At 35.1% G+C, this 27,890-nt stretch overlaps 1 protein-coding gene across 1 annotated transcript in view; it reads left to right on the forward strand.

Moving 5' to 3' along the window:
- Nucleotides 1-27,890, forward strand: part of EYS (eyes shut homolog) — an 872,934-nt gene that overhangs the window by 701,323 nt on the left and 143,721 nt on the right. Inside the window, exons 39-40 of the mRNA XM_062573097.1 lie at nucleotides 12,129-12,293; nucleotides 19,962-20,115. Of these exons, the coding sequence (XP_062429081.1) occupies nucleotides 12,129-12,293; nucleotides 19,962-20,115 (319 nt within the window). The remainder of the gene's footprint in view (nucleotides 1-12,128; nucleotides 12,294-19,961; nucleotides 20,116-27,890) is intronic.

A 27,890-nucleotide genomic window follows, 5' to 3' on the forward strand; every position in this document is an offset into this window, starting at 1 on the left:
TTGAGAAAAGAGAAACTTTTTGTCTTGTGTACTATACTATAGAAAAAAATTAACTCTGTTCCTTCATTGACCACCTTAGTATTCATTTAAGTATGAAGGTTTACAGATTAATACTGTAAATCAGTTAGGAACTCCTTTATGTACACCTACTTATACCATTATGAAGGGGCTTACAGTAGTGGTAAAGTTTATTTTTATACATTTATAGAAAAGAGGAAAATTACTAAGTGGTGCCTAGTACTCCACTGAAATCAGTAAATATGTGATAGTTTGCCGTAACTGGAGAACTATACCACATACTGGTACTGAAATAAGAATCTTTAGCCTGATGTAGACAGTTGGTACGTCCCCGAGTAGGCCACACTCTGCAGACGAAAAGGCTGTTTTCCTTCTCTTTATGAGAGAACATCTAGAAACACCAAAGGATTTCTTGTATAAAGCCATCTTATTAGAACATAAAACACCAAGTTAGAACAAAGTAACTTTAAAATAGATAAATCTCAGTTCTGCACATCAAAACAAGTTAAGTAAAGGTTTGAAAACACATCTATTCCAGAAGGGTGGTCTCCTGTGTTTAATGAAACTCTCACAGATGTTTTCTGACTGAATTTAGGCAGGCAGATCCCTTGGGTTTTTTGGGGTGGGCAGAGAGGAGGGTGAGGAGGAACAGGACTGGGGATGTCTTATGTTTGCAGTCATGGTGCAGGCTTCTTCCTGCCCTGCTCTCCATTCCGAAAGAGAATTGTCTTTTCCAGAGAGATTTCCTTGGAGAAGCACAATCTCCTCTTCCTTTTTCTTTCTCTGAAGGGATTTACACTGACCCAAGATGGAGCAGCTATTACAAGGCAGCAAGTAACTTTCTTCTCTACTGCTCAGTCATTTCTGCTCTAAAAATATGCACACTATGTGGTCTGCTCACAGCAAGCAAAATTCAAATTATTCTCTTTAATTCATGTACATTTCAAGTGAGGGGTTAGTGCAGCACTACAACATTACATCAGTACAAAAAAGGTACTCAGTTGAGCTCACAATCCTTAATACTGAGCACTCATGTCATCTGGCACCAGTTATATTTTGGAAGGGGAGTGAAGTGGTGCTAGAGGGAAAGCCAGGATGGCAATAAAATTACTCATTTCAGTATAAGGTAACATCAGATACAGTATTACTTTGACTTCTTGACTGAATAAAGCTGCTAAATAGAAAAAATACGCAAGACTGCATAACTGAGTTTTCAATTCACTACCACATTAGTTAATCTAGGGAAGTATGCTTACATGATGTAACATTCTCCTGAATTTGCTATGACTGAGCTGGCTTTATAGCTGCATCACTGAGCCTAGTTAAGCCACTTGGAAGTTACTATTTTGGGGCTAAAGTGAACATGCATATATGCAAACTTATCCAGTTCCCCAAGTGTTGCTCTTTTGTAATTTTCAAAATAACCAAAGCTACTCAGATACAGATATTTCCTTAAAAATCAACTGGTATATATTTTCCTATTGACTATTCAACACTAAATATACAGGTCAGCACAATATTTTAATTGTTTATTTTATGTAAATGGTATTTCTAAATAATATTTTACTTTTATCAGTGGCAAATGTTAGGAAATAGCAGAAAGGAATAGGTAAGATATCTGTAGTAATACTTAATTCTCCATTTATTGTTTTTTTCATTCTTTATTAGAAAATTCATGCTAAAAATAAATTAGGTAGCAAAACTGGAAAGACAAGAAATCATTCTGCTTTTTGACTCCTCAATGAAAAAAAGCAAATACATTGAAATGTCTATTTTTCTAGATGCTTTTTTCTTTTTTTCCTACCTTATTTTGTTAATAAGTTAGCTTCTCTTAAACATTCTTTGATCTGTGATTTTTGATTTTTTTACCACCAAATTCTACAATTAGTTTTGTGATTGCCAGAAGAGGCTGTAGTAAAGCAGTTTTGTGTTAATATAATTGGGAGATGGAGAAGATTTTGTGAACTTCTCTGTTCTTCTTAAGAATGCATATTTTAGGAGGGCAGAATTTAAAGTTGTTTTACAGACATTTATATCATTTCTAGCCTAGCTCATTCTCACCTGCTGACACTGTCACTGGCTTTTTTCAAATTCTTACCATACAGAGCAAAACAGTCTTTCTCAAAATAAGTCATAACCCTGTGATTTGAATCTAAAGGCTTTGAAACAAACAACCTCCTCCCCGCAAAAGCCCCTCAAAGGAACCCGCAGGCACAACTGTTAAGATTCAAGCCTGAGCAAATGCAACTGTTGTAAGCAATCTACTGTCTCACTGTGAATAAGTAGAATCAAGAAAATAGATTGATTCAGGCTTATGAAGTGAAACAACATATACTCTTTAATTCAAGAAATTATATGGACTTTGTGATGAACTTGTTTCTGTTTTTAGTGTCCTCTTGCCAAAATATTGTTGTAATTCTGTTGCAGCTCATTGATTTTTTTTTCTTACTATTGCTACTTCATGACCTGTATGATTTCCTTATCTTTTTCTATAATTCAGTCGTGTTTTTTCTCTCTTTATTTTGTTCTGGTAGCTTGTTAACCACTTCTTAAACTGGACAGCAGTCCATTTCTTTGCAGCGTCATAATTACTCCATATTTCTATTATTTTTAACTTGGACATATCTATGTACGAAAAACAAATAAAACAAGAAAAAAATAAGAAAATTGAAGCAGCTTTCTAGAGAAACACAGGATATATTAAACCACGATTACTGGGTGTCAGAGTAAAAGAAAAAAGAATATTAATATATTCCTGTAAATGTAGTTTAGAAATCTCCCAAATTCTAGGAAACAAACTGAAATTAATTTCAAAGCATTTACTTAGAAAGGTCAGCTCAGTATTTTCTATATTAATAGCATTGATAGAAGGATATTAATTGATTATTGGTTAATTAACCAATTGACACCATACCAAATTCCTTCCCCCATTTTATGCCATCAGTTTGTTTAATGATTAGGTGAGCATGAGCCAGCAATGTGCCCTTGTGGCCAGGAAGGCCAATGGTCTCCTGGGGTGCATTGGGAAGAGTGTTGCCAGCAGGTCGAGGGAGGTGATCCTGCCCCTCTACTCAGCCCTGCTGAGGCCTCATCTTGAGTCCTGTGTCCAGTTCTGGGCTCCCCAGGACAAGAGAGGCATTGAGCTACTGGAGAGAGTCCAGCGTAGGGCTACAATGATGATCAGAGAGCTGGAGCACCTGCCCTATGAGGAACAGATCTGAGAACTGGGCCTCTTCAGCCTGGGGAAGAGAGGACTGAGGGGGGATCTTCTCAGTGTGTACAAGTACCTGAAGGGAGGGTGTCAAGGGGACGGGCACAAATTCTTTTCCGTTGCTCCGTGTGACAGGACAAGAGGCAATGGGCAGAAATTGAAGCACCAAAAGTTCCGCCTGAGCATGAGGGGGAATTTCTTCCCTGTGAGAGTGACAGAGCCCTGGCCCAGGTTGCCCAGAGAGGTTGTGGAGTCTCCTTCTCTGGAGATCTTCAAGGCCGGCCTGGATGCAACGCTGTCTAACATGCTCTAGGTGCCCCTGCTGAGCGGGGAGGTTGGACTAGATGATCTCCAGAGATCCCTTACTGATTCTATGATTCTATGATTCACAAATAGCGTAAATGGGCTTCACTGCTCCGTTACTACAACTTTAGCAGAAAGGTAGAGAAATGTCTTGGCTTCATAGAACATTATCATAGTGCCTCTGAAACACGAATCTGTCTATTTCTTTCCCATGTTTATATATGAGGATTTTAGTTTGATTTAGAAGGAACTGGTAGGTGGAAAGCCAGAAATTTCGAAAGACACTTTTGCTTTCTGAACCTATGAAAACCAGCCCAGATTAGAGCTTGGATTACATTTAGAGGATACTCTAAATTCTGCATCTGTATGACTAAATAATAATAGACTCCTAGGAAAGTCTAGCCAGTTTGGTGCACATGCAGTATAACAATGCATAAACTGCATTGTTTTTATGAATACGTTAAATTTAGTCAATGTGCTTAAAATTAAAACCATGGGCTATTTACATATAATACTGATCATGTGTTATCTGGTGTCAAACATACAAAAAAATTGTCTACAGTGTTACCCAGATGGAAAAATCCTCTTCAACTGGCTAAATATGACACACTGAAAAGTCTGAATATTTCTCCAAATTAATTTTTTATAGCCAATTACTCTTCATGTATCGCTCTGATCCTTTGGGAAAGGAATGTTAGTTTATGTGTTCAAGGACCATTGCAGAGAATAAAATTAAAATTAGCTGGTGGAAATAAAAATAAAGTGACTGACAATACACTGGTATCTTATAAAGCAAAAAGATGGCCCTAGAATTTTGATAAACATAAGAATTACAAACATACAAACAAAATACATACACTTCTAGCTGAGATGTAAAACAACAGAAAATGAAACTATTAGGTCACGTTTATTTGTGTATCAAGACAACTCTCATCACAATGAGTAATATCCTACCTCTAATACATCCACATATTATGGAAATCTGAGTCTCCAAAAAATATTCTGACTTTTTTACCAGTTCATTAGGCTTGAATCAAAAATGTGAAAGCTAATGTTCCTGTAGACCCTCTGTGATACCTTGTAGAACAAATATATTGAGTGATCTTCAAAAGATTTTTAGAAGTCCTTGCTTCATTAAAATTTGCCATAGTACATGTCATAGTGACCTTAAATGAAGCCAGTTTTTCAACATCAGGTATGATAGTGTGTTATTAGAACTCCAGTGTAAATTAAGATTTGATATTCAAAGTCTACCCTTAGATTTTTCCCTTTAATTGGGAAAGGTTGAAAAATATAAATGAAGATACAGAGCACCATAGATAGGATTTTCTTCTGATGTTTATGCAGTAGGGTTGATCTATTTCCAGTTAAGATACTGCAAATATGTTGAGCTGAAGAAAATATTTGATAGTATATTTTCTTTATGCCATATTCAGGAAAAGAGTTAACCACACAGTTAACAATGCATTAATTGGAATGCAGATGTTATCCCAAAGTCCCTGCATCTTTTACATTTTAGAATAGTGTCTTCATGTTATCTAATAAAGCAAAAATATGCACCTCTAGTTAGATAATGCTATCAATTAGAAGGATTCTTTCACTTCAAAAATTGAAGGCACTGAGGAACAAAAAATAAATTGAGGACATGAAACTAATGAGACAAGAAGATGAATTCCTAGGTTATTTTTTAAAAAATATACTAAGAATAGGTATTAGCAAAATGAGATACTAATTTTGTTTGTGGATTTAGACTGACAATGACTGAATTGTTTCTATTTTCAACATACAGTAGATATAAGCAAGCCAAAATGATAGATTTGGCAATAGAGAATATTTACTGAGTGGTTTATTCTTACTATTTTTTATACCTTCTTGTGTTCTGATATTACTGTAATTCTTCTTTTCAAAAAATCTTATGGAACTGAGTGAATTATTTCCTTTTCTTACAGACATCAATCTATCTCACTTTCTTTTTCTTTGTACATATTTCCAGTCTCTATAATATCCAAAAATAATACCACCATTTAATAATTACACTGCATCTTTCAGCTGGACACCTTAACATGCTTCATAGCCATTATTGAATAAGCTTCATATTATTCTGTGAGGCAGGATATTTTCTTCCTCTTACATATAAACAAAAGTTGGCTGGAGATACTGAGTTTTTACCTGCTGAAAATTGATGCAGCTACATCTTGGCTGATTTATAGCAACTGAGGGTCTTGGCCAAAAAAGTCATCTGCCCTCCTGAAATGTGAGGTCTGAAGAAGAACAAAAAGAGCTACAAAATAGGAATATGGAAATATATTCTATTTGTCATTCCCCATCTTTTAAAGTATATGAACATAAAACGACTTTACTGTGACTTCTTTTTTGTAAATATGCAGCTAACTCTTGAGCTCTTCAGTACTTAAGGAAATAAAACTAACAAAGTCTTTATTTATATTGGATTGGTCTACAAAGGTTGTACTTATGACAGTGTAGGTGCCAAAAGCAGAGGGTAACTCTATCTGTAGGCACAAGGTAACTGCAGTCACTATGTGTTTTAGGTAATACTGGAATCATTAATTTCCTTTTTGATAAATTGTGTATATATATTTTTATCTTCCATAATGTGATCTGAGTAACAATGAGGAAAATGGAGCAGGTCACATAAAAACTGCTAGATTAGGCTGATGAGTCATCTAGTTCAGTACCCTTTCTGTGATGGAGACCCTTTTGTTTTTCTAACGTGTTACCTGACAATGCCATTGAGTGCCCTTAATTCCTAAATTACAAGACATAGAATCATCATTTCATATTCACCTTTTCCTCTGTAAGTTATACCCAGGATAAGGAGTCCAGGTCTGTTTCTCACTCTGGAAACCATATCATCCTTTTGATCATCCCTTCCTCTCTTGTGTGTTTCAGTGTACCTTTTCAGATACACATTAGCCAGGATGCTTGGAGAATTCAGATTTTTAATGGCATCACATACTTTATTTTCCCAGAAGTTTTAAAACTCTTTTCATGTAATATGGTTACTTTTGCATGGCAGATTCTTTCAGTGAAAACGATATTGAATGATACTCTGCTCTTAAGGGTTGCTTATTTGACCTGTTGCCTCTCAGTGCCTTCTCTGAGTTGTCATGATTAAATACACTGTTTTTCTGCCATTCTAATCCTGAGCAATCTGTGAAGTAAGAGATTAAGCCAGTGATCTGAATTCCAATCTCCCAGTTGACAGCAGAGAGTTTTATTGATGAGGCACCAGAGTGGCCTGCTAAAGAAAAAGAATATTATGTAAGGAATTTTTGCTTCATAATGTAGGAGTTCAGTTACAGCAAGGAGAAGGTTTTGTGAGTTGAAACAAATGAATGAAAGCAACAAGGGTGAGATTTATTTTGTTTCATATTTTATTGCCTGGAAACAGCTGAACTCACCTAATCAATTATTTCTTAGATTTCTAAAGTTGCAGTCATTGAGGAGATGGCTGTTGTGTTTCTGTGCTATTGCCGATATATGTGATGCTTTATGAAATACCAAGTAATACTTTTTTCTGTACCAGACTTATCTCTAGAAAATTTCTGAATCATATTTGTTTCAATTTGATTCTCTCCACCATGAGCACAAGATAAAAGAATGCATTACTCTTGAATAGTTAAATTTAGTTGCCTGAGATGTTGTGAACTTGAGAGGAATAGAGCAAGTCACATTTTCATCAGTCCTACTAATCTGTTTGCTTGCTAGGAATGCCGCCATTCTTGAAAATCTGAAAAAAAAGTTTGCAGTCTTGTTTTTTCCTTCTGCCTTGTATACATATTATAGCAGACACCTATAGTATTTCTGTTATTTGCTTATTTTAGTACAGCATATGCCTCTTCTGCTATGATTCATGGGACTTAAAATGTGCTGCATGGAACTTTAATTCTAGGTAGTTTGGAGTCTGGTAGAATGAAGGAAGTGGAAAGAAAGGTTCCAGGCAGACAGCTTTATGCATTCTATCCTACCTATATATTTCATCACAAACCTTTAGATTTTAGACTCTTTAATATGCAAACACAATCAAGTCAGGGAGCAACAACTGATTTTTCAGACTCATAGTTCTATTTTAGTATAGGTTTTTCTTGTAGATACATACAAGTTTTTTACAATGTAGATATATTTTGTTAATTTTTAGAGGGAGTTTACAGTGACCATCTTTTTGTTTTATGTATGCATGCTAAACATGATTTAAGATACCATTTCAATCTGTCATTACCAGCTGTATATATAAATTGAAAGCATTAATATATTTGGGACACTTTTAATAATTTGTTATAGTCCATAGAATGTCACTTTTTTAGATTCCCATCTAAGAGTTTTGTATTTTTTTAGCACAGAGCTACAGAGTGAATCTATAATTATCTGTATAAAGTAACAGCAACTTTACGGTATCTTCACTTACAATGATGATATTCCTTTTGCTTGTGGATTTTTTTACAATTTCAATTAAATATCCTACTGTCAAAGAGCTCCTAACATTCATTACGTTTATGATCTCTTTCAAGGGTTATTACTAAGTCCTTCAAAAAAGGCTGTGAGTGTAATTAAATTAATATTGATAAGCAATACTGTGTGTGAAGCTAAAAACAGCTGGTTGCTTTGTATCAAACTATTCTCTGGATCAGACTTTTGCTATTAGTGAATTAATTTCAAATATTAGGTCTGCAGTTAACTGTATGTATGAGGTCTGCTGCAGGTAAAACGAGATGTGAGAAGAGACTCCAACAGCTAAATATTTAACCATAGAAGTGTTTTTAGTTTGATTTTGCTACTGATGCTAAATTCAGGATACTGAAAGTGACTTGCTTGTTGCTTGACAAATATTGAAGGTATTTAAAAAGTATTTTTACCATATACAGGATACAATGAAAATATTTAGCAGATACTGCTGCAAGCATCCTGGGAATGCTGGGGTTCATATGCTCATTAGTGTCTTGTTATATGCTAGATTGCTTGCTTTACTAATGCTTGCCACTGAGTTATGTTCTTTTCTCTCCAGACCTTCTCTAGGAATTGAGTTCCCAGTTGTGTTCCCAGTTGTTCCCAGCTTTATTATTTGGCAGGATTTAAAGAACTGAAGAGTGTGTTTACTTAAAAACAAATTTGTAATTATAGAACAGTTACAAAAGATAAAATAACAAAATGAACTAGTATCATAATATTTAACATTAAAGATTTTTCCTCTTTTGTCCAAGCATTTTAGCTAGCTTGTGACACTTGCAAATTAGTTTTTAAGTCAAACCCAGGAGAGTGCCGCAGAGAGTTCTCATAGGTTTGTTTTTCTTTAGGTAGAGTGCTTTCTGTCACGAAGAGCACTACGTGAGACTGGAGAGTTCTTCCTTGCAGTGTCTGGGCCTCCCCTGCAGCATGGGCCACAGAAACCACATGTCAGCCACCGTTGACGTGACATTTCAGTTCTTCTCAGCTGCCCTGGTGGATTGCAGTGCTTTAGGGCTGTTCTTGCTGTATGCAAACTTGTTCTTGGAATCTTGCATTTAAGAAGCCTTTGGTGGCTTCTTGCTCCACTGTGCTAGCTGTGGAAGTGGTATTCCTTCTTCTGATCTATTTTCCAGATAATCAATTCCAGTTTGTGTGAAGAGGAAAGCATCCACCCTTTATAGAAGGTCACTGCCCTGGTGACCGAGGCATAGGCTACTTTGGGCCCAGCAGTGCAGCTTGCTTCTCTCCTCTGCACTACTCTGCTCCACTCTGCTCTGCGCTCCTCCCCTCTCCTCCCTTTTCCTCTCTCTTCCTTCTCCCTCTTGCTCTCTGTATCCCTCTCCTCTCCTGTCCTTTTCTAGAGTTCAATTGGATATTTTTATATGTCACTACGACAGCTTATTTTTGGCATTTGACTCCTTTTCCTGTTTGCAGTCTCTTAAATACAAAATGTTAAGACTTCATATTCCTGGGAGCATTAAGGATGCAAGATTCCTTTAAGATTTCTGCCCTTCTGGTTGCAATCCTTAGGCAGAGTTTACAGGGTAAAGAAAAACAAGATAAGTGAGGGTGGTGGGGCTGCCAAAATTATGCATGCTCTTGTAGGGCATAATTCAATAACCATACACTCAGTGACAGTGCTGATTTAGCAAGCCTGCCCTTCCTTGCTCTTCGTTCCTGCTGTTTATGCATTCTCTTGTGCCAGTACTAATATCTTGGGGATGCATAGTAATATGAATCTGGATTTAAAAGAATTCCTCTCTCACCCAACAATATTTTAACTAAGATATATTTCTTAATTCAAGGCATTGCTTGCTTCCTAAAGAGGTGTTCATCAAACTGCAACCTCAGACTTTGGAGAATATACTTATATAAATAAAATAAAATGTAAATACCTATTGAACAATGGATAGTTAAAATCATGGCAAATTGGAAGATGCAAAAATTTAGATTATAATGTCTATAAGAGCACAGCTCTATTTTATACATTCCCTTCCTTTATTACATGAGAAATTTTGTCCATGAAAAGGTTTCAAAGTTCGGTTATTTCTTTCATGTTCCTACTAAGAAATGCATTGTTAGAATCATTTTTGCAAAATGAAAAATATATTTCAGATTTTAGTAAATGAGAAAAAGCTAGCTGAAAGAAACTTCACAGAATAGTCATTTTAAAGCAGAAACTAAATTGTGAACATTTAAGCTCATAGTTGAGTATTTTTGAAAACTGCTTAATAGAGACTTTTTAATAGCTTTAGCTGCAAGATGTACTATGTGGTGAATACCACACTACACTGAGGTTTGTGAAGGCATTACATTTGAAGAAGAAGAATACTGCTGAATAAATTTTTTCCTTATATTGTCTACATAGAGCCTCTCTGTGAAAGATCTCCTAGTACAGTTTTCCTTGAAAGACCGAATTTAATTAGACAAATAGCTTTCTCCTAAGTGTGTCAGCCTGCTTCTGACCCTTTACTCTTCACAACTTCTTTCACCCTCTCCCTCCTCCTAACAGAATCTTTTCATCCCATGTTTTTCTCATTTTCTCCAACAATCTTAGCTTTTCCAGGCCTACCATCTAGAAACATAAGTACTTTTTGCTTTCCTTCCTGCCTTCTATTGCTGTCCATTCATTTTTTTTTAATGAATGCCCTTTGAAACATGCTTGTTTAACCATGACTAGTGGGTTTTGTTTTGTTTTTCTTAAGTCCAATAAAGAATGACAGAGAACAAATCGTAGGCAGATTTCCTCCCAAAATTAAAAAAAAAAAAAAAAAAAAAAAAGCCAATGAACTCTAGTGACATTCATTCATATACAGAAAGAATAAAAATTCTGAAAAAGAACATTCACACATTATTCATGCCTATGCATAATCGTCAGTCACAAATCCCTTGAATAGTTTTAGTTAATTACATTAGGAATGTCTTTACAGAAATATTACCTGACTCAGACTGCTTGTTTTGTTCCTCATTCCTTATTCATATTCCTGGTGATGAATTTGGACTGTCTTCAAGGAGGATTGCTTGAATAGGATGGTTAAGACTTTGGGAAGACACTCTGCCTAACCTCAATTAGTTTTCCTATTCCTGTTGCTTGGGTGGTATTATTATCCCACCTACGCACAAAACTGTAACGACAAAGATAATGAATGTAATAAAAATTGCAAATGTTAAGCCTTCATGTTTAAAGTTTTCACTTCTGATTATTTAGCTTCAAAAGGCATGGGAGCAGTTCATTATTTTGTGTTAAATGGATATTATGTATGCCAGATTTATTCATTGGTCTGAGAATTTTACAAATTAGCTTGGTTTCTTTTAGAGCAAGCAAACTAGATTTTTTATTATTCTCTCAGGAATCATTACATTCTATTCCTAATTTGGTATCTCATTCTTGATAATCAAAATAATCAAAAGTAAAATGATTGAGAATGTACTTAAAACATGGTGAACAACTTCAGAGTTTAAGATAGGTTGTTTAAGTCTGTTGAAATTTCCCAAATATGGCTTATTTGACTGATGTCCAAAGCCAACAATTGGAGTTTGGCTCTTTGTTTTAGAAAGCCCTATGGAAATACCATTAAAGACAGCCTATGCCCTAATGAAGCCTTCATTTCTGGTCATTAAAAGGTTTGTTTCTGTAAGAAAATCATGGTCTGAGCTCTCTATGAAAATTCACTGCCTGAAAGGAAGGAATAGTCCAGTGGGAAAATGTATGTGCTGCCCTTGGTGTGCATCTTCATTATAATTTCAAACCGGAATATTCAAGTATCCTCAAAATTGAGAAAATCTTTGTTTGTCATATACAATTATAAATCAGATATGAATATTTCTCAGGTATGTCATTGGACAAAGTCCAATCTTCCAACAGTCCCTCCTGTCTTTCACTTTTAGTGTTATACAGATGCTAGAATATTTTCCTCTTCTAGACTTTCAACTTGTTTTTTTTACAGTTAAATGAATTTATATGTATCCTTTCCAATAATGCAGTTGTTTTTTAAAAAATCCAGAGTTTTGGATTTCACAATTCAAAGGTATTCAAAAGAATGGATATTTGAAACTGTATTTTGCTGATGGTATTGTATTTATTTATTTTATATTAAATGGATACAGTTAGTTTTTGTTTTTTTCATTGCAGATGCAGCACTGTTTTTTCCATCCTTCAGTGGAAATTCTTATTTGGAACTACCTTCTCTAATGTCTGTATCTGAGACACGAACTGCTTCTGGGTGGGAAACAAGCAATCTGACAACTCTATACTTGACAGTGAAAACAACTGCTTTAAATGGCACTATTCTTTACAGTGAGTACCAATGATACTTAAACTTAAGTAGCAGTTTTAGCTCCTTCAGGTCATTATTAACTTCAGTGTAGATCCAGCTGGCAACTCTTATTCAGCAGCAGAATTACTCATTAAAATGCAGCAGAAGCCTTTTAGTATTCTAATACATGATGCATTATAAAATTCAGACGATAGTTCTTCGCGTTACTCTGAAAAGTTCTCTAATTTATAACTCAGTGAAACACAACTTACAACTGAAAATGCTGCTTCCTGGCAAGTAAGAACACAGCAAACATATGACTCCAGTAATACAGTATTATAGCTATAAAATACAAATGTTCAGAAAGTTTCAAGCAATTTATTACAGAGAAGCAGGTTCTCCATACTCGGGTTGAGGCTCACTTTCTGTTATAATTCTGACCTTTGGTCTAAAGCTTTGTTGACTTACAGAAGTATCATAAGTTCTGCAAATTTGCTATATTTCAGAGAATTTTCTGTGATTTCACATTACAGAAGGTTCTTTCGTGTTCTCCAGAGATTTATTGCAGTCTTGGAATGCTGCTTCTTAATGCTTTATAAGAGTGCTGCTTCTTGCTATTTCCTTCTTCACTGCATGGCATGAGCTTCTGAAAGAGTACACCTTTTGCAAGTCAACAAGAAAAATAGGCTGTCTTACCTGATGAATATTTTGGTATATATTTTACCTTGTAATTTCTACCCAAAGGGAAAATATGGAAAATAAGGATTTTTTTTCTTGAACTCAGGACGAGTTAGAAAAATATGAGTGGTTCAGTCTATATGACAGATTTGCTGTTTCTCCACAATATGAAATCATTTTGAGTATTCTGTCTTCATTACAGCTTCTTAGGCTTTATCTGAACAGAGAAATTGCATTGATTTGATATAAAGTATTTTGATTTATTCTTGTTATTTGCATATTAGTCTAAAAGTCACACGTGTGAATTCACCTGCACAATATAAATATTTATAAGCTAGGGTTAAAACTAATAGAAGCTTACAATATAACACACTGCATTATTTAATCATACCTTTTTATTATTATTATCTGTGTAACACTTTGTCTAGACCTAAAACACTATAGTCAAAACCTGAAAATAGTTTGTGTTTACTGAGTTTCAAAATGCTATCTCAAATCTTTGCATATTGAAACTGGGCTGTGGCTGTAGATGCTTAAGATACAACATGGCTGCAGAATTTGCTAAGAATGTGTGGCAGTAGTAGTAATGTGGCAGTTCTTTATGTTGAAGTGTTCTACAGTTGTTAGTTATTTCAGTTTCAAGAGGAGTTATTTGTCCTTTGAGAAGAATTCAAAGAAGGCCACTGAAAGGACTTTGAAAGTTTTTTGCATTTTAATGATTTTGTTTGCCTCATCCCTGCAAAGCAGTTGGTTTCCTGCAAAGTAGTTGGTTTCCAGTCGAAGCATCTGCCCATGAGCCCAAATGAGTAAGCAAGCCTTTTAAAGGAAAAATATATATATATGTATATGTATATATAATATAATGTTTTATATATGTATACACACACACACATAGATAGATAGATGTACATATATATACATACTTCCATCCTGTAAGTTTTTCTGCTATTCTTAGAAATGAGTACTACAGTCTGAAAACCTGGAAGAGTATACTGTTCTCCTACAATCACAGGACACCTGGCGTCTCCCACTACATACTGGAAATATTTTTGATCTGAAAATAGCACATCTATACATTTGGGAAGGGATAATAGTTGAAATAGCTTTGAAACACAATTTACAATGCTGGATACTGTTGAATAGTTTACAGTCTATTTGATATGTAATAAATTTACCTACCATTGTAAACATTAAATATTTCACAAAATTTGTCACTGAAAGTCAAATTCCAGTTCTTTTACTGTTCATACTTTCCCATAATTTTAAATTGATATATTTGCTTCTCCTTTGCATTTTGCACTGAGATTAGATGAAGGTAAACAGTGTATCCTCTCCTTTTTCTTTCTGTCCATCTACACAAGGTAGAGCTACAGGCTCACCTTTGGTGATTAGCAGTTGTTCCACACTTCCTTTTTACAATCATTGTCATTAAAATTTAAGTGCTGTGAAGCGTCTGAGAATTTTTAACTTGACAGTTTCTTAAGAGAAGTCTGTGCTTTTTCTTTTTAGGGTTCTCCAGTTGTCAGATGAGAGCCAACAAGTCCTTGAAATTAATGTCTCCCTTAGAGTAGTGCTGAGAATCAGAGATGAGTATTATCTTGAGCTTTCACACAGTGATACAAATTTCTGTGGACTCTGGAATTTCTACTTCACTGTTCGTAAGAGAAACATATCAGATTTCACATGGTTTTGAGAAACCTAGGAATTGTCACACTTTGATGTTTTTGATTCTGACAGCTGACATGAAAAGGCAGATAAGTAAATCTGCAAATATTTCATATTTCTCACAAGTGCTGTTGATTATTTTGAGTAGGCACTGCCTGGAGATTTACATCTGATAGTCAGTGTGGGATGAAGCATGCAGACTGTCTCAGAGTTATGTACGGAGAGCTTAGATATACCTAAGATGATGCTCTGGGGAGAAGAGGTTTGCATGCCTTCTTGGGGTACTGAGAGAGAACACAACAGTGGGCATAACTGATAGCTGTATTACACCCTTAATTTCATTCTCTCCGTCCATTTTATCTTGAATTTATCTTAGACTTTAATTTGAATTCTCCTACTTTTTTCTCATGAAACTCCTCTGTGTTCTTAATTAAGATACTCTAGCTTTCTTCATCCTTAGATTCTTTCTTTTCCTTAAGTTTTCACAGGCCCTAGTTGGTCATGCAAGTTTTGACACACTATGTGTATATATTATACAAAAAAAATTCTTCAAGAATTTCCCTTTTCTCAAGTAAAAATATATCACTTTCTGTTTCTCGATGATGTACCTTCTCAGTTTTCATAGAAATATGAACAAGTATTTGCTTTCCAATTTCACCTTCTAGATTCTTGCAACAAAATTAAAATATAAATAGTTGGCTAGAATTTCAGTTAAAACATTTTTCCTGTTTTTGATTATCTGACCTGACTTATTCTTCTTCTCATATTTTCTATTTCAATAGAAATATTTTATCATAATAGATATATTTTCTATTCTAGATAATGTGCTAATCATGTGTCTAACCTAATAGCTGCTCAGCTCCTCACTTCAAACTTCCTTTGCGAAACTGCTAATACATATTTTGTTTACAGAGGTTTCTTTATGAGAGTGTCATTCTTTACAACATTTATCTTTGCACATTCTGGAAAGATAGAGTAGTATTAGTGGATAATCATGTATTTGCTGCTTTTCCAATTGTCTGTATCAGAGTCCTCCACGGAATACATTGCAGCTTCTGTCTTGCCACTTGGTGTACCCGGGGACAGAGAAGAGGAGGGAATTCAGAATGCAGTTGGACATGTTCAGTTCTCATCCTGACACAAAGTTGGGACAGGTCCTAGGAACCTAACACCAAGTTGGTGAATTATTTTTACGTATTTTCTAGGTCAGTCTTCATACTTGCTGCTTCTTCGTTGGCTCACAGTTACACATCATACTTGCCTTCTTGTTCCCCGTGTTATCCTAAAACTGGGATTTATCTGACTCATAGCAGATGTTCTTCTAAGGTTAGATTTCTGTTAAGACGAAAAAAAAATCTGTATCTCTTCCTGGCTGTTGAACAGAAACACCCAAAGTAGAAGAGAGCATATAGACAATATATCTTGTAGAATTGTGGTACTGTATTTAACATTAATTACATCTTTGCTTTACATTTCTACTTTGTTTTCCTTAGGCTCTTTTCCCCTTTCTATAGCACAATTCCTTTCCATTGATTCTGCTTGCTTCTGTGAATATTCTCTCTTCTCATAATTAGATACCTCCTTCTGAAAGGATGCAAAAGATTGCTATGAGTTTCTATGTCAATATCCACACATAATTTTGTGGAAATGTAAACTCCAGTGTTACATTCCTGTGTAAAAGGAAAATCTGGTGTATGAGTACTATGTATATTTATAAAAGAAAATTAATTCTACAGAGGCTTTCCAGAATTCTGTAATTTATTAGCTCTGTATGCAGACATCAAGCTCTTCTGTAGCTCTGTCAGATAAACATACAATACTGTGTGAGTTCCTATGCTCCCTCTGTTATTTCTTCCTCCCTCTTTGCTCCTTGCTCTCTTTCTTCTTCCCTTCTAAAGACTTCAAAAGAGAAGCTGCTGTTGTCAGCTATCCTCTTTTTAATAGTAGTGCAACTCCTGTATCTGCGCCTTGTTCTTTGAAGCTATGCTGCTATCAAACAGCTGAGAAGTGGACTGTCAGCAGAAAGTTCCCTTGAGACTAGTAGGCTCACTCGATGGAAGAACTGCAGAATTGTAAAAAGAGAATTAATATTCCCAATGTTTTCATAGTCTATTAATATATTGATGTTAGCAGTAACTCCATAATTAAGGTCACACTGAGTTTCATGCTTTGATAAGGCAAAAATCCTATGTCTCTTGCAAAAATATTTATAAAAATAGGAGGAAAATCGCAGTGATCTGCTTCTTTCAGATGTATTTTACTATTAAATTAATTTTAGAATATATAAATAAACTAATAAAAATTTGAAAATAATTTAATTTTCTAATAATAGAACATAATTACACAACTTTGATTTTTTTTAAGTTAGACCACTTTCAGATAATTCATTTTACAAACATACCTGATTTTACTAGGAGATCTATTTCTCTGTCAGATAATTAGTGAACATTTAAATATAGTGGGATGTTTCAGACAAGATGCTTTTGAAGTACAAGTGGATTGGAATCAGAAAGAATGCCATAAAAGTATTCTGAAGTCAGAAACGTTAAGGGAAAGCATAGAAGTGTTCAGTTTTGTATGTATCTTTATCCATACACCAGCCAGTGAGGATCAAAAAAGGAGATCTATGCCTTCTGTTTTTTCACATCTATGCTCCTTAAAGTAAACAGCAATGAACATTTAAAAGTAATAATACATAGCTTTAATACTTTTTAGCTGTTAATGTAAATATGTATATAAAAATATCTATAAAAAAACATACCTGTAAGTATAAAGAAAGCAAGTTAAACTCATTACTTGTAGACACAGAGGAAAACAGCTGCTTTGATTAAAACTTTTATTACTTACAGGCTTACTGGTAGACAGAATATGAGAATGATTAATTGTACTGGGCATGTCTTTTTACTAATTTGCACCATATTATTGGAGAGCATTTTCATATTTAATTCCTTTATTAAGAAGGATTTTGTCTGATTGGTTGAGACTCACAAATACTAAGGATGGATAGTTGTTTGTAGAATCTACCAAAATAAGAGATTAACTTTTAAAAACAGCTAGGAAAAGAGATAAGATATAAATAACTTATAGGAAAATTACTACATATGTGAGAAGCAAAGAAATTAATCCAAGAAAAGTTGGTTTGTACATGATTTTAATAGATTGTAAACATCTTTTTTAATACAGATACACTTATAGATACTTTCCTAATGAAGATATTTTCTCTGAATATTTTGAATATATATTAAACAGTATACAAATGGTACCAACTGATTGACCAGCAATCAGTACTTTCAGTACTTATCAGTACTTTCTGCAGCTGCACCTAATCTTTACATTATTGGCAGGATCTGAGGAGATTTATATTTAAATATGTCAGGAGAACAAAGCAATTTTGAAAATATACAGAAGTATTACCTTTGTGGTAATAAAGGTTACACATCATTTTATAAATATTTCTCTGTCAAATGCAGTATGCATTCTTAGATTTTTTTATTCTATTCCTTATTAATTTTACTTGCTTGCATGATTAAATTTCATCAACATGGAAAAAATTATGATGTTTAACCACAAAGCAAAATAAACTTCAAATGAACATTAAAAAAAAAAAAAAAAAAAAAAAAGCTTCATAAAGTTATAAAGTTTACTTCACCATTTTCACTATTAATGGAGTCATTATAATGCAATTCAATCTCTTTAAGGACAATTGTTTAACTTCCAATGTATATGGTATTCTATAACATCTGACAACTAGATTTTGGATATCACAGGCCATAGTTGTAGCATTCCTTGAAAATACCAGCTCCTTTTTCATAAGTTGTGCTTGTAAATTATGTTCCTGTGATTTCAGAAGCTGTGTTGTCTGAATATAGACATATCCTACTTACCCTACTAAAACTAAGGACTAGCCTTCCAGATAATTCAGTCATAATCCATTTATCTAATTTTTATGCCTGGCAGTCTTGAGCAGAGCTTTCCACAGAATCCTTCTTCCCTGGCAAAATACGTTTTTGAAGGACACAACAAGACTTCATCCTCCTTTTAGGGACCACATGTCTTAATGGGAGGTTAAATCTGTCTTCTCGATAGGCAGTCATTTGATCCCAATGGCCACTTGCTTGTTGCTGTATTGACCTATGGAAATAGCTTTCCTGCTTGCCATTTTCTGTGAAAGAAGGTTTGCAGAGGTCTGATTTCTTTGACCTGATCCCCTCTTACAATTTGTAGTAAGAGGAAGATAAGTAGCTGTTAAGATCCAAGCAGACTTCTTGCTTAGGTGGTTCCTGATTTCTTCCTGTGTTCCAGAACTTACTTATCTTTTTTTCTTTTTTTTTTTTTTTTTTTTTATTTTAAAGTCTCAGGCTTTTCCTATGAAGACAACTTCCCACCTTAGATAATAGACAGGATATGTTATTTTATATTGCCAGAACAAAATTCTTCATGTTCTCTATAGATAAATTTAAAGAACGATACTTTCAGAGAATTTCATATAATATAAAAGGTTATGGAATTTCTTTCTACTGGAATAATATAAATTGGATTATTAAGAATTCCAAAGAGGTTGAATTCTGAAATACTGTGATTGAGGACCTTTTTTTCAAAATAAGCCCTCCTGTTGGAACTTTACTTTAGAATTCCTTTGATAACTTTCTTTTTTTTAATAGTAAAAGCAAGACACTGTAGAGATACAGGTAGTCTGTCTTCCCACTTACTTTAAATGTAATGGCACACTGGGGCTTCCTGACACTTTACCCTATATAAATAATATCTTCCTTATCTATGAAAATATATTAATTTTTCTGAAACTGTTCAGTTTGGATTTTGATGTACCTCTTTCCTGATTTTGACTCATTATCTGCAGGACAAAATATTTCTTAATCTCTTTGTCAGTGCTGCAGAACATAACAAAGAATATGTGTAGTTTGAGATAATACATGCTGTATCATTCTTTTTTTTCATCTTTAATAGCTATAAAAAGATTAAGAGCATAACATGACCCTAACTGTTATTAAAAGAACTACTTTACTTGGAGACAAATCTTGATCTTCTGGTTAAAGCTTAGTCATAGAGTGTATTCTCTGCCCTGAAAGTGATGTGCCTGAGTTATGTTAAAACAACCTAAGACTATATTGTGATAAATTTAAGGGAAAATAGTAATCTTATGTTCAAATATTGTTATCAGCTGTTGATACAAAGTTTAATTGTATTCTCACAGTCACTCAAGCAGTGTGCTATATGTATGGTTGAAGAATCTGCAATGTGACATAGACATTGTGATCACGGTGTTGTTTCAGTAGCATGGAAACTTTTCTAAAGCTTTTACACTTTCAAAAGTGTAAATGTAAGTGTCTATTTTTATATTTTCAAAGCTGGTGAGAAGAATTTTGGAGAGCAATTTCTTCACCTATATCTTGTGGAAGGCAGACCAACAGTGCGATTCAGCTGTGGACAGTCTCAGAACATTCTAACTGTGTCTATCAGTCAATCCATTAGCAAAGATACACTTGTCCCTATCACAATAAGGTAAGAACTTCTCATTGTGTGTTACGCAAAAGAGTTCTAGTCATATATATTGGAAAAGGAAGTTAAGCTTTTATCATATTCTCCTATAAACAAATTTCTTAGAATAAAAATAGAAAAACTCTTTTCAATATATGGAGGGATGAAAGGATCTACTGTTCAAGGAAATATCTCATTTCCATCTTACATTTCTTCTCAGTAACAGGTCTGTATGTTAGTCCTATGCTTCAATTTAAATATTTTTTTTCTAATTCTGTATGCCAGCCTAGTGTGAATGAGCCAAAGTCAAATAGCATGCATTCAGTTCTAATTATTTGTTACCTGACAATGTATTAATCTGTTGCATGTTTTTAATATAAATTGTGAATGCATATAAAATTTACAAAGGAAGTTATATCTGTTCCCTCTCCTCATGAGCCAGCAGATAGAATCTTTTTTTCTATAAGATACTTGATATAAGTACAGTTCAATAATTAAAACTAATTCTTTAATACTTATTTTTTTTTTCATCCCACTGACTTCCATTGTGTGGTACGTAGGTCAGGTAATTGTCTGCATTGCACTGAGGTAGCACGGTCTCTGAGTCATAAGCTTGAGACATTAGAAGGCTATACAGATTTCAAAGGCTAATAATAACTTAGAAACTGATGCAGCTAAATAACATTAATAAGATTGATTTGAATTTTAGAATTCAAGTTCACACTGAAAAATATATTCTCCATTTTTTTACTATAAAATTAACACATATATATTCATTGCTTCATTCTCCATAGTGTTATACTAAAAGTGATGCCAGTTCTATTTACCCATTACCTTCATTTACTGGAATTTACACTGCAATCTTTAAAACAGTGGCATATTAAACCTGAAATGTGTGTTGTAGACTGTGACTGGCAGGGATATACATGCATTTGAGTTTATGGGCATGGCCTTCAAAATGACTAGTGATTATTCTTGTGAGTCCTTCTAAAATGTAGAAAGAGCAGTATATCTTTCACTAAGCAGCAATAAAAGTGTAATCCTTCAGTAATCATCTTTAACCTCTGCCAAAAGAAAAAGCAAACTTGACAAGGCATTTGTGACCCCCGAGAATCTTGTATCATAGGTTCTACAATATGAATGCATGACAAAATTTGATTTTGAAATTAGATTTGTGTTCTCTTAGTGGCTGTTGGAAGATACATAACTCTGTCTGCACTTTTTTCTTCCAAAATTCCTGAGACTTTTTTTCCTGTAATGCAGGAAAAGGAGAGACAAAGGTTAGAATAAATGTCTTCATTTCTCTTTGAAAATACTCAAGTTAACGGATGATGTTTCCCTTAAATGTGTCTTGAAATAGGGCTATAAGATCACATTTTACAGAAATACAGGTTCTGTGAATAACCATGGCTCCAGTGGGATTAACAGCATAACTCTTTAGAAGCAGGTTTTCACCTGCCCAACTTTTCCTTTCTGAATTGAACTAATGTACTTTGCCTCCTCAGCAAGCTTGCTGATGATACCAAGCTGGGAGGAGTGGCTGACACACCAGAGGGCTGTGCTGCCATTCAGAGAGACCTGGACGGGCTGGAGAGTTGGGTGGAGAGAAACCTCCTGAGGTTCAACAAGGGCAAGTGGAGAGTCCTGCACCTAGGGAAGAATAACCCTAGGCACCAGGACAAGCTGGGGGCTGACCTTCTGGAAAGCAGCTCTACAGAGAAGGACTTGGGAGTGCTGGTGGACAACAAGCTGACCATGAGGCAGCAATGTGCCCTTGTGGCCAGGAAGGCCAGTGGTCTCCTGGGGTGCATTAGGAAGAATGTTGCCAGCAGGTCGAGGGAGGTGATCCTGCCCCTCTACTCAGCCCTGGCAAGGCCTCATCTCGAGTCATGTGTCCAGTTCTGGTCCACCCAGTACGAGAGAGATATGGAGCTACTGGAGGGAGTCCAGCATAGGGCTGCGAGGATGGTCAGAGGGCTGGAGCACCTGCCCTATGAGGAACAGCTGCGAGAGCTGGGCCCCTTCAGCCTGGGGAAGAGAAGACTGAGGGGGGATCTTCTCAATGTGTAGAAGTACCTGAAGGGAGGGTGTCAAGGGAATGGGGACAAACTCTTTTCAATTGTCCCATGTGACAGGACAAGAGGCAATGGGCGGAAATTGAAGCACAGGAAGTTCCGCCTGACTGTGAGGGGGAATTTCTTCCCTGTGAGAGTGATGGAGCCCTGGCCCAGGTTGCCCAGAGAGGCTGTGGAGTCTCCTTCTCTGGAGATCTTCAAGGCCTGCCTGGATGCAACCCTGGCTAACATGTTCTAGGTGACCCTGCTAAGCAGGGAGGTTGGACTAGATGATCTCCAGAGGTCCCTTCCAACCTTACCAATTCTGTGATTCTGTGGATATACCATTTATGGGAAGCTCAGATAAACCCATAGTTTTACAGCTATTACTTTCTCTTCAACTTAACTGTATGATTAGTTTCCTTTGGTATGACCATCCCTTGGAATCTGATGAAGATTAAATGAGTTTTAAATGTTTAGTCATTTTCTTTATGGTCCTTGTGAGCTGACATCTTTATAGAAACTGCCAATAAAACTGATAGTTCACTTTTTTGTCTTGCTTGAGGAATCTAGAGACCTGTTTCAATCCAGTTTTATTCATCAATTCCTTTTCTGTTTATTTTAGAATGATTTGATTGTTGTTTTGAAAATGAGTATTTGTCTGGTTTTAATTTTTTGTGATTTCATAATTGATCTTTTCAGTTAAAGCTGTGAGCATATACTTTAGATGTATTTTAGGGTGCTTTTATGGATTTTTTCTTTAAAATTATTTGAAGTACATTAGTTCAAACAAATATCATTCCATGTGTGGGTGAAATGCATTTGCTTGAATCAAAATTTACTGAGATTTATATGTAGTTGAAGTAATGTTGTTGTCACTGTGACCAGATGGTATTTCTTCACATCATCAATTAAGGAAAGTAACAAAACAGAGATCAAGATGATCAAGTTGCCAGGATATTAGTTTTTATAGAAAGAAAATGTGATGTATTTTAGCATTTATACTAAGAATCTTGATGTTTTAATCATCTATTTTTCTTCTCTGGATGATACATTTTTTAATTACATTTCCTTACGAAAGTCAATAGTATTAGGGAATCTGAGAGCAGTCGTTGTCTGAAGGGACTTCCAGAGATCATTTGGCCCAACCTCCTGCTCAAGCAGGGTCAGCTAGAACGCATTGCTCAGGACTGTATCTAGTCAATTTTTAATATCTCTAAGGATGGAGACTCCACGGCCTCCCTGACAGCCCGTTTGAATGTTCAACAGTCCTCACAGTGAAAAAATGTTTTCTTATGTTCAAGTGAAATTGCCTGTTTTTCAGTATGTGCCCCCTGCCTTTTATCCTGTTATTGTGCAGCATGAAGAAGGGTCTGGCTCCATCTTCTTCATACTCTTCCATATAAACACTGGTATTTATAAACACTGGTAAGATTCCTCCCCCCCCAGCCTTCCCTCCGCCAGAAAGAACAGTCTCAGCTGTCTCATACTCTCCTCATATGACAGATGCTTCAGTCCCTACATCATGTGTCTAGCCATTGCTGGACTTGCTCCAGTACTGTCCCCTAGCCTGTCCTGGTACCTAGGTTTATTCCTCCCCAGAGGCAGGACATGGCACTTCCCTTTGTTGAACTTCATGAGGTTCCTCTCCAGCTTGACAGGGTCCCTCTGAATGGCAGCACAGCCCTTTAGTGTGTGGACCACTTAATGTGGTCCCAAAGGCACTTCCTTGTTCATATGCATATGCTTGGGGCAATTCCGTTTCAGCCCTGCTTTGGTGATAGAGAGGCACATTTACATCACCCCAGACCCTTTGGTTCTCTGTTCACCACTTCCTTATACGATCGCTGGTCATTCTCTCCCACTCCTGTCATTCCTTTAGATCATCTATGCCCTAGACAGAGAGTTGCAGGAGGCACAAGATTCTTTCTGATTGGAAGATTCTTGGCAAGCATTAAGTAAAATTTTGCTTGTGTAGGTTAGTGTCACTCTTCTCCATCTTCTGTAACTGCAGAATTGCCAAAACTTTGCTCTGTGGTTTAATGAACATAGTGTGCATCCCCATAGAGCTTTATTGTTGAATGCAATATTTATCCTACCTTCCAAATGAACATGTTGAATGTAATTGTTTCCAATTTATTGTCACCTTTAAATTAGTACTTGAGTATAGATACAAATGTTTATTCATGGCTGAGGAAAGCACACTCAGTTATTCATAAAAGCAAAATTTGTTAAATATTCAGATGATCACTGTTTGGCCAGCCCTAGCCTGGGCCATATAATTGCAGAGAAGCTGCTGAAGTCTATTCATGCTTTTCAAAGCAGATGGTACCTTCTGAACTATGACAGCCCTGAACATGTTTCTGTACCTCTGTATGCAAAGTTCAGCAAGACATAGTATACTGAGAGAAAACGACATGATTATGTTGTTTCCATGTTTTTATCTACAATTCCATTTCTTGCTTTTCCAGAAGAGGCAGCTGTTTGAACTGATCTTACAAAGTTTTCTGTTGCATGTGCCATCAAAAAATATGTTTTTTTTATAAAGAATACATAAATTACATTCTTTGTAGTCTCTCAGTTTGGTTTGAATATAGAATTTACCTGTGTCACTTTGATATTGCAGAGATAGGTCCATTTTCATATTAGTGTGTACTTTTAAATTATCATTTTACTAGGACTTACAGGTATCTGGTGCTTTGTATAGTACACAAACATTGCTGAAAATTATATTAAATCAGTAAAACAGAAAAAGATCAATTTTTCGATGTTTTACAGTTGTTACCAACATTAGCAGTTACTTAGGAGTTCAGAAATTTATTGTTTGACGAAGCAGAATCATCTGAGCAGCTCTTCCTAAACGTCAGTGTGTTCAAAGCTGAGCAAATGTGTAGCGTAGCATATATTCCTGATGTGTGGAAGACATGTTGCTGTCTTTGAGTACTCCTAAGGTTCCTACTTGTTACACTGAGTTCCAGCTTTGTCAGTTATGGAATGAGGAATGAGAAATGGAAAGGTATTTCGATAGATGATTTGAGCCAACTCCATGCAGCAACATCATCATCTTACCACATCTCCTCTTTTCAAAGTTCTGCAAAGGTGAATGGTAAAAACAGTTTAGGAGAGCCGTAGGAATTGTTATTCGGTCATATGAATTTATAGACCAATAAAGAAAACAGATTTAGATGTGATTTTGAAATGAAAGATCTTACATACCATGTATTTTAATTCTGAATTTTCAATCAGCACAAGCATGAATCATATCCATGGAGATGTTTTGTTAAATGCATAAAATACTATTGGACTTCAACTAGATTATAAAGAAGTTTGCAATAGATTTGGAATTGCTTTTAGAAGGATTACCTATAACCTAAACAGAACATAAATTGTTAATCATAACTCAGCCTAAATTACAGTGTGACAAAGTCTAGGAATGATTTTTACAAAGATGGTTTTCCAGTAGAATTATCTGCAGTTGGTGACAATTAATCAGGCCATGTAAAAAGAGTCTATTCAATTGGTATTGCATATCTACTCTGTTAAACTATTGTCACATTTACCACTGTAAGGAGAGGAGGTTTGTGTGGCATATGCCTACATATTGTTTTATTATCTGATTTGAAGTTCTATCAGTCCAGTATTTTCCATGCAACTTGAAACATTACCATTTTAAGTGTTACAGTTTTACATTTACAATTCACTTCATATTTGTTAATGAGTCTCAAAAGTAGTCTCAATATATGTATATGACACAGAGCTGATATATATAAATTTCAATACAAAACTGACCATTAAATGGAACATTAGGATCTACCACAGAAATTATTCTCTGTGGCTTGCTAGCTGCAATAACACCAAAGATGGATTCTCTTCAAGAATATGCAAAAGATTATTGCTATTTTTTTGTTTCCATCTCAATTTCGGGTTTTGTGCTTGAATAGAACTTTCCATATGTTTAGAAATGCATGTCACCTTCCCAAACAAATTTTCTGTTTTCATATAGCAGCAGTCTTTAGCATTTCATAAGTGATCCATCAAACCCAGCAAACAAACACTAATGGTTGATCAAGCTCATTAGCCAGTTACTTGAAGAGCAGATGTCTGAATTACCTTGCCCTTCATGCTCTGGCTTGGTCTCATCCAGGTCTTCTTAATTTAATTGACCTTACAGTAATATCACAAGAATATCTTCTGATTCTACTCAAAAAAATACTACCCAAAACTTCCATAACTGTCATAACAGAGTCATGAGCTGCCTGACTGCTTCATTATATTATGAAGGAACTTTAGATCTCACTGCATATGATATTTCTTTCTCTGCAGCATGGAAAGCCTAGCAGAATGAGCATATTAAACATTTCTATGCTAACTGCTAGCAGACTACTATCTTAGTAGTTCCATACACTATATACTGACTTAAGAAATTCTTCTTTCCTTCTTTCAGCCTTCTTCTTTTTCTTTCTTCTTTTTTTTTTAGTATAATTATCCTCAACATAGATAATTCACTGAGTTTTTTGTGACTGCTAGAGGGGGCAGGAGTAGCCGTTCAGGGGTTGTAAGAGACAAGCATGTTTTAATGCAGCAGTATCATTAAAAAGAACACAGGGAACTGTACTGCTATGTGCTTTGATCCCATATTTTCGCTTGAACTGTGTAAGTAGTGATTATAGTTTTATTTTGATTTTTATTTCTAGCTGGGTAGATTTATTCTCATATGAAATGGAAACTCCAGCAATAACTGATTTTGAATGGTTTATTACAAAGTAGTTCATCACTGGCAAGCTGTTTGTTAGAATATGGGGTCAAAATATTTTCATATTCCCCTTCATAGTGTCTCATTTTACTTTTGTCTCAGGTATTTTTCCATAGCAGTGGTATCTGCAGTATTTTCTCATTTGCAGATTGGGAGACTGAAATAAATGCCATTTGTACCTGCAAGGATGTATAGTCTAGAGGCTAAAACAACTGATGAAAACCAATGCATTTAAGAATATTTCATCACTCTTAATATTAGGTGTCGGGTTTTTGGTCTCTTTTAAATATAGTTATATAGCATTTAAATGTGAACTGTAGCAACAGTTAGTTGTAATAGTTAGTAATATAGTATGGTATTATCAGTGGCATTTTCTGCAGTAGCAGGCATCCAGAACTCTTATTACAGTTATGATTATTGGCACCCTGCATCTTACTGAATACTATGACCTATCTGAAACAACAGAGGCAATATAAGCAAGACAAATTACCATATTTCAAATCATTCAAAATCACATTTACTGCAACTTTTACTGTTTCAAAAAGTCTTATGAGACTGTTGGTTACTCATATTATTTAATAAAAACTCTTATAGGTGGGATTCACCCCATTTAATCTTACCTGCTTTTAAGTTAGATTATCTAGTGTAAACTAGTTTATCAGTATCAGTGTCTGGATTTATGGCAAAAGATAAATACTCACACAGAGCAGGCTGGCAAAACAGGTCTATTTATTTTTCACAGAATTTTTCCTCATCGATAACTGCTTCATGCTATAGTTACAGCAATTTCAAATCTGTTCAAAAATTCAAAGTTTGGATGATATGAGTCTTAAATATAAAAGCCATACACTTTATAAATGTTTCTATTGCCATGAACAATAATAACACAGTTATATGAATTTTAAATAAATTTTTCTTTCTCAAAGCCATTTAGTATGACACAGCTTCCAAACTCTTGTTGAACATGGAATTTGAAAAAATTAGATTATATT

The sequence above is a fragment of the Rhea pennata genome, chromosome 3 (genome assembly GCF_028389875.1).
Source record: "Rhea pennata isolate bPtePen1 chromosome 3, bPtePen1.pri, whole genome shotgun sequence".
Classification (NCBI taxonomy): domain Eukaryota; kingdom Metazoa; phylum Chordata; class Aves; order Rheiformes; family Rheidae; genus Rhea; species Rhea pennata.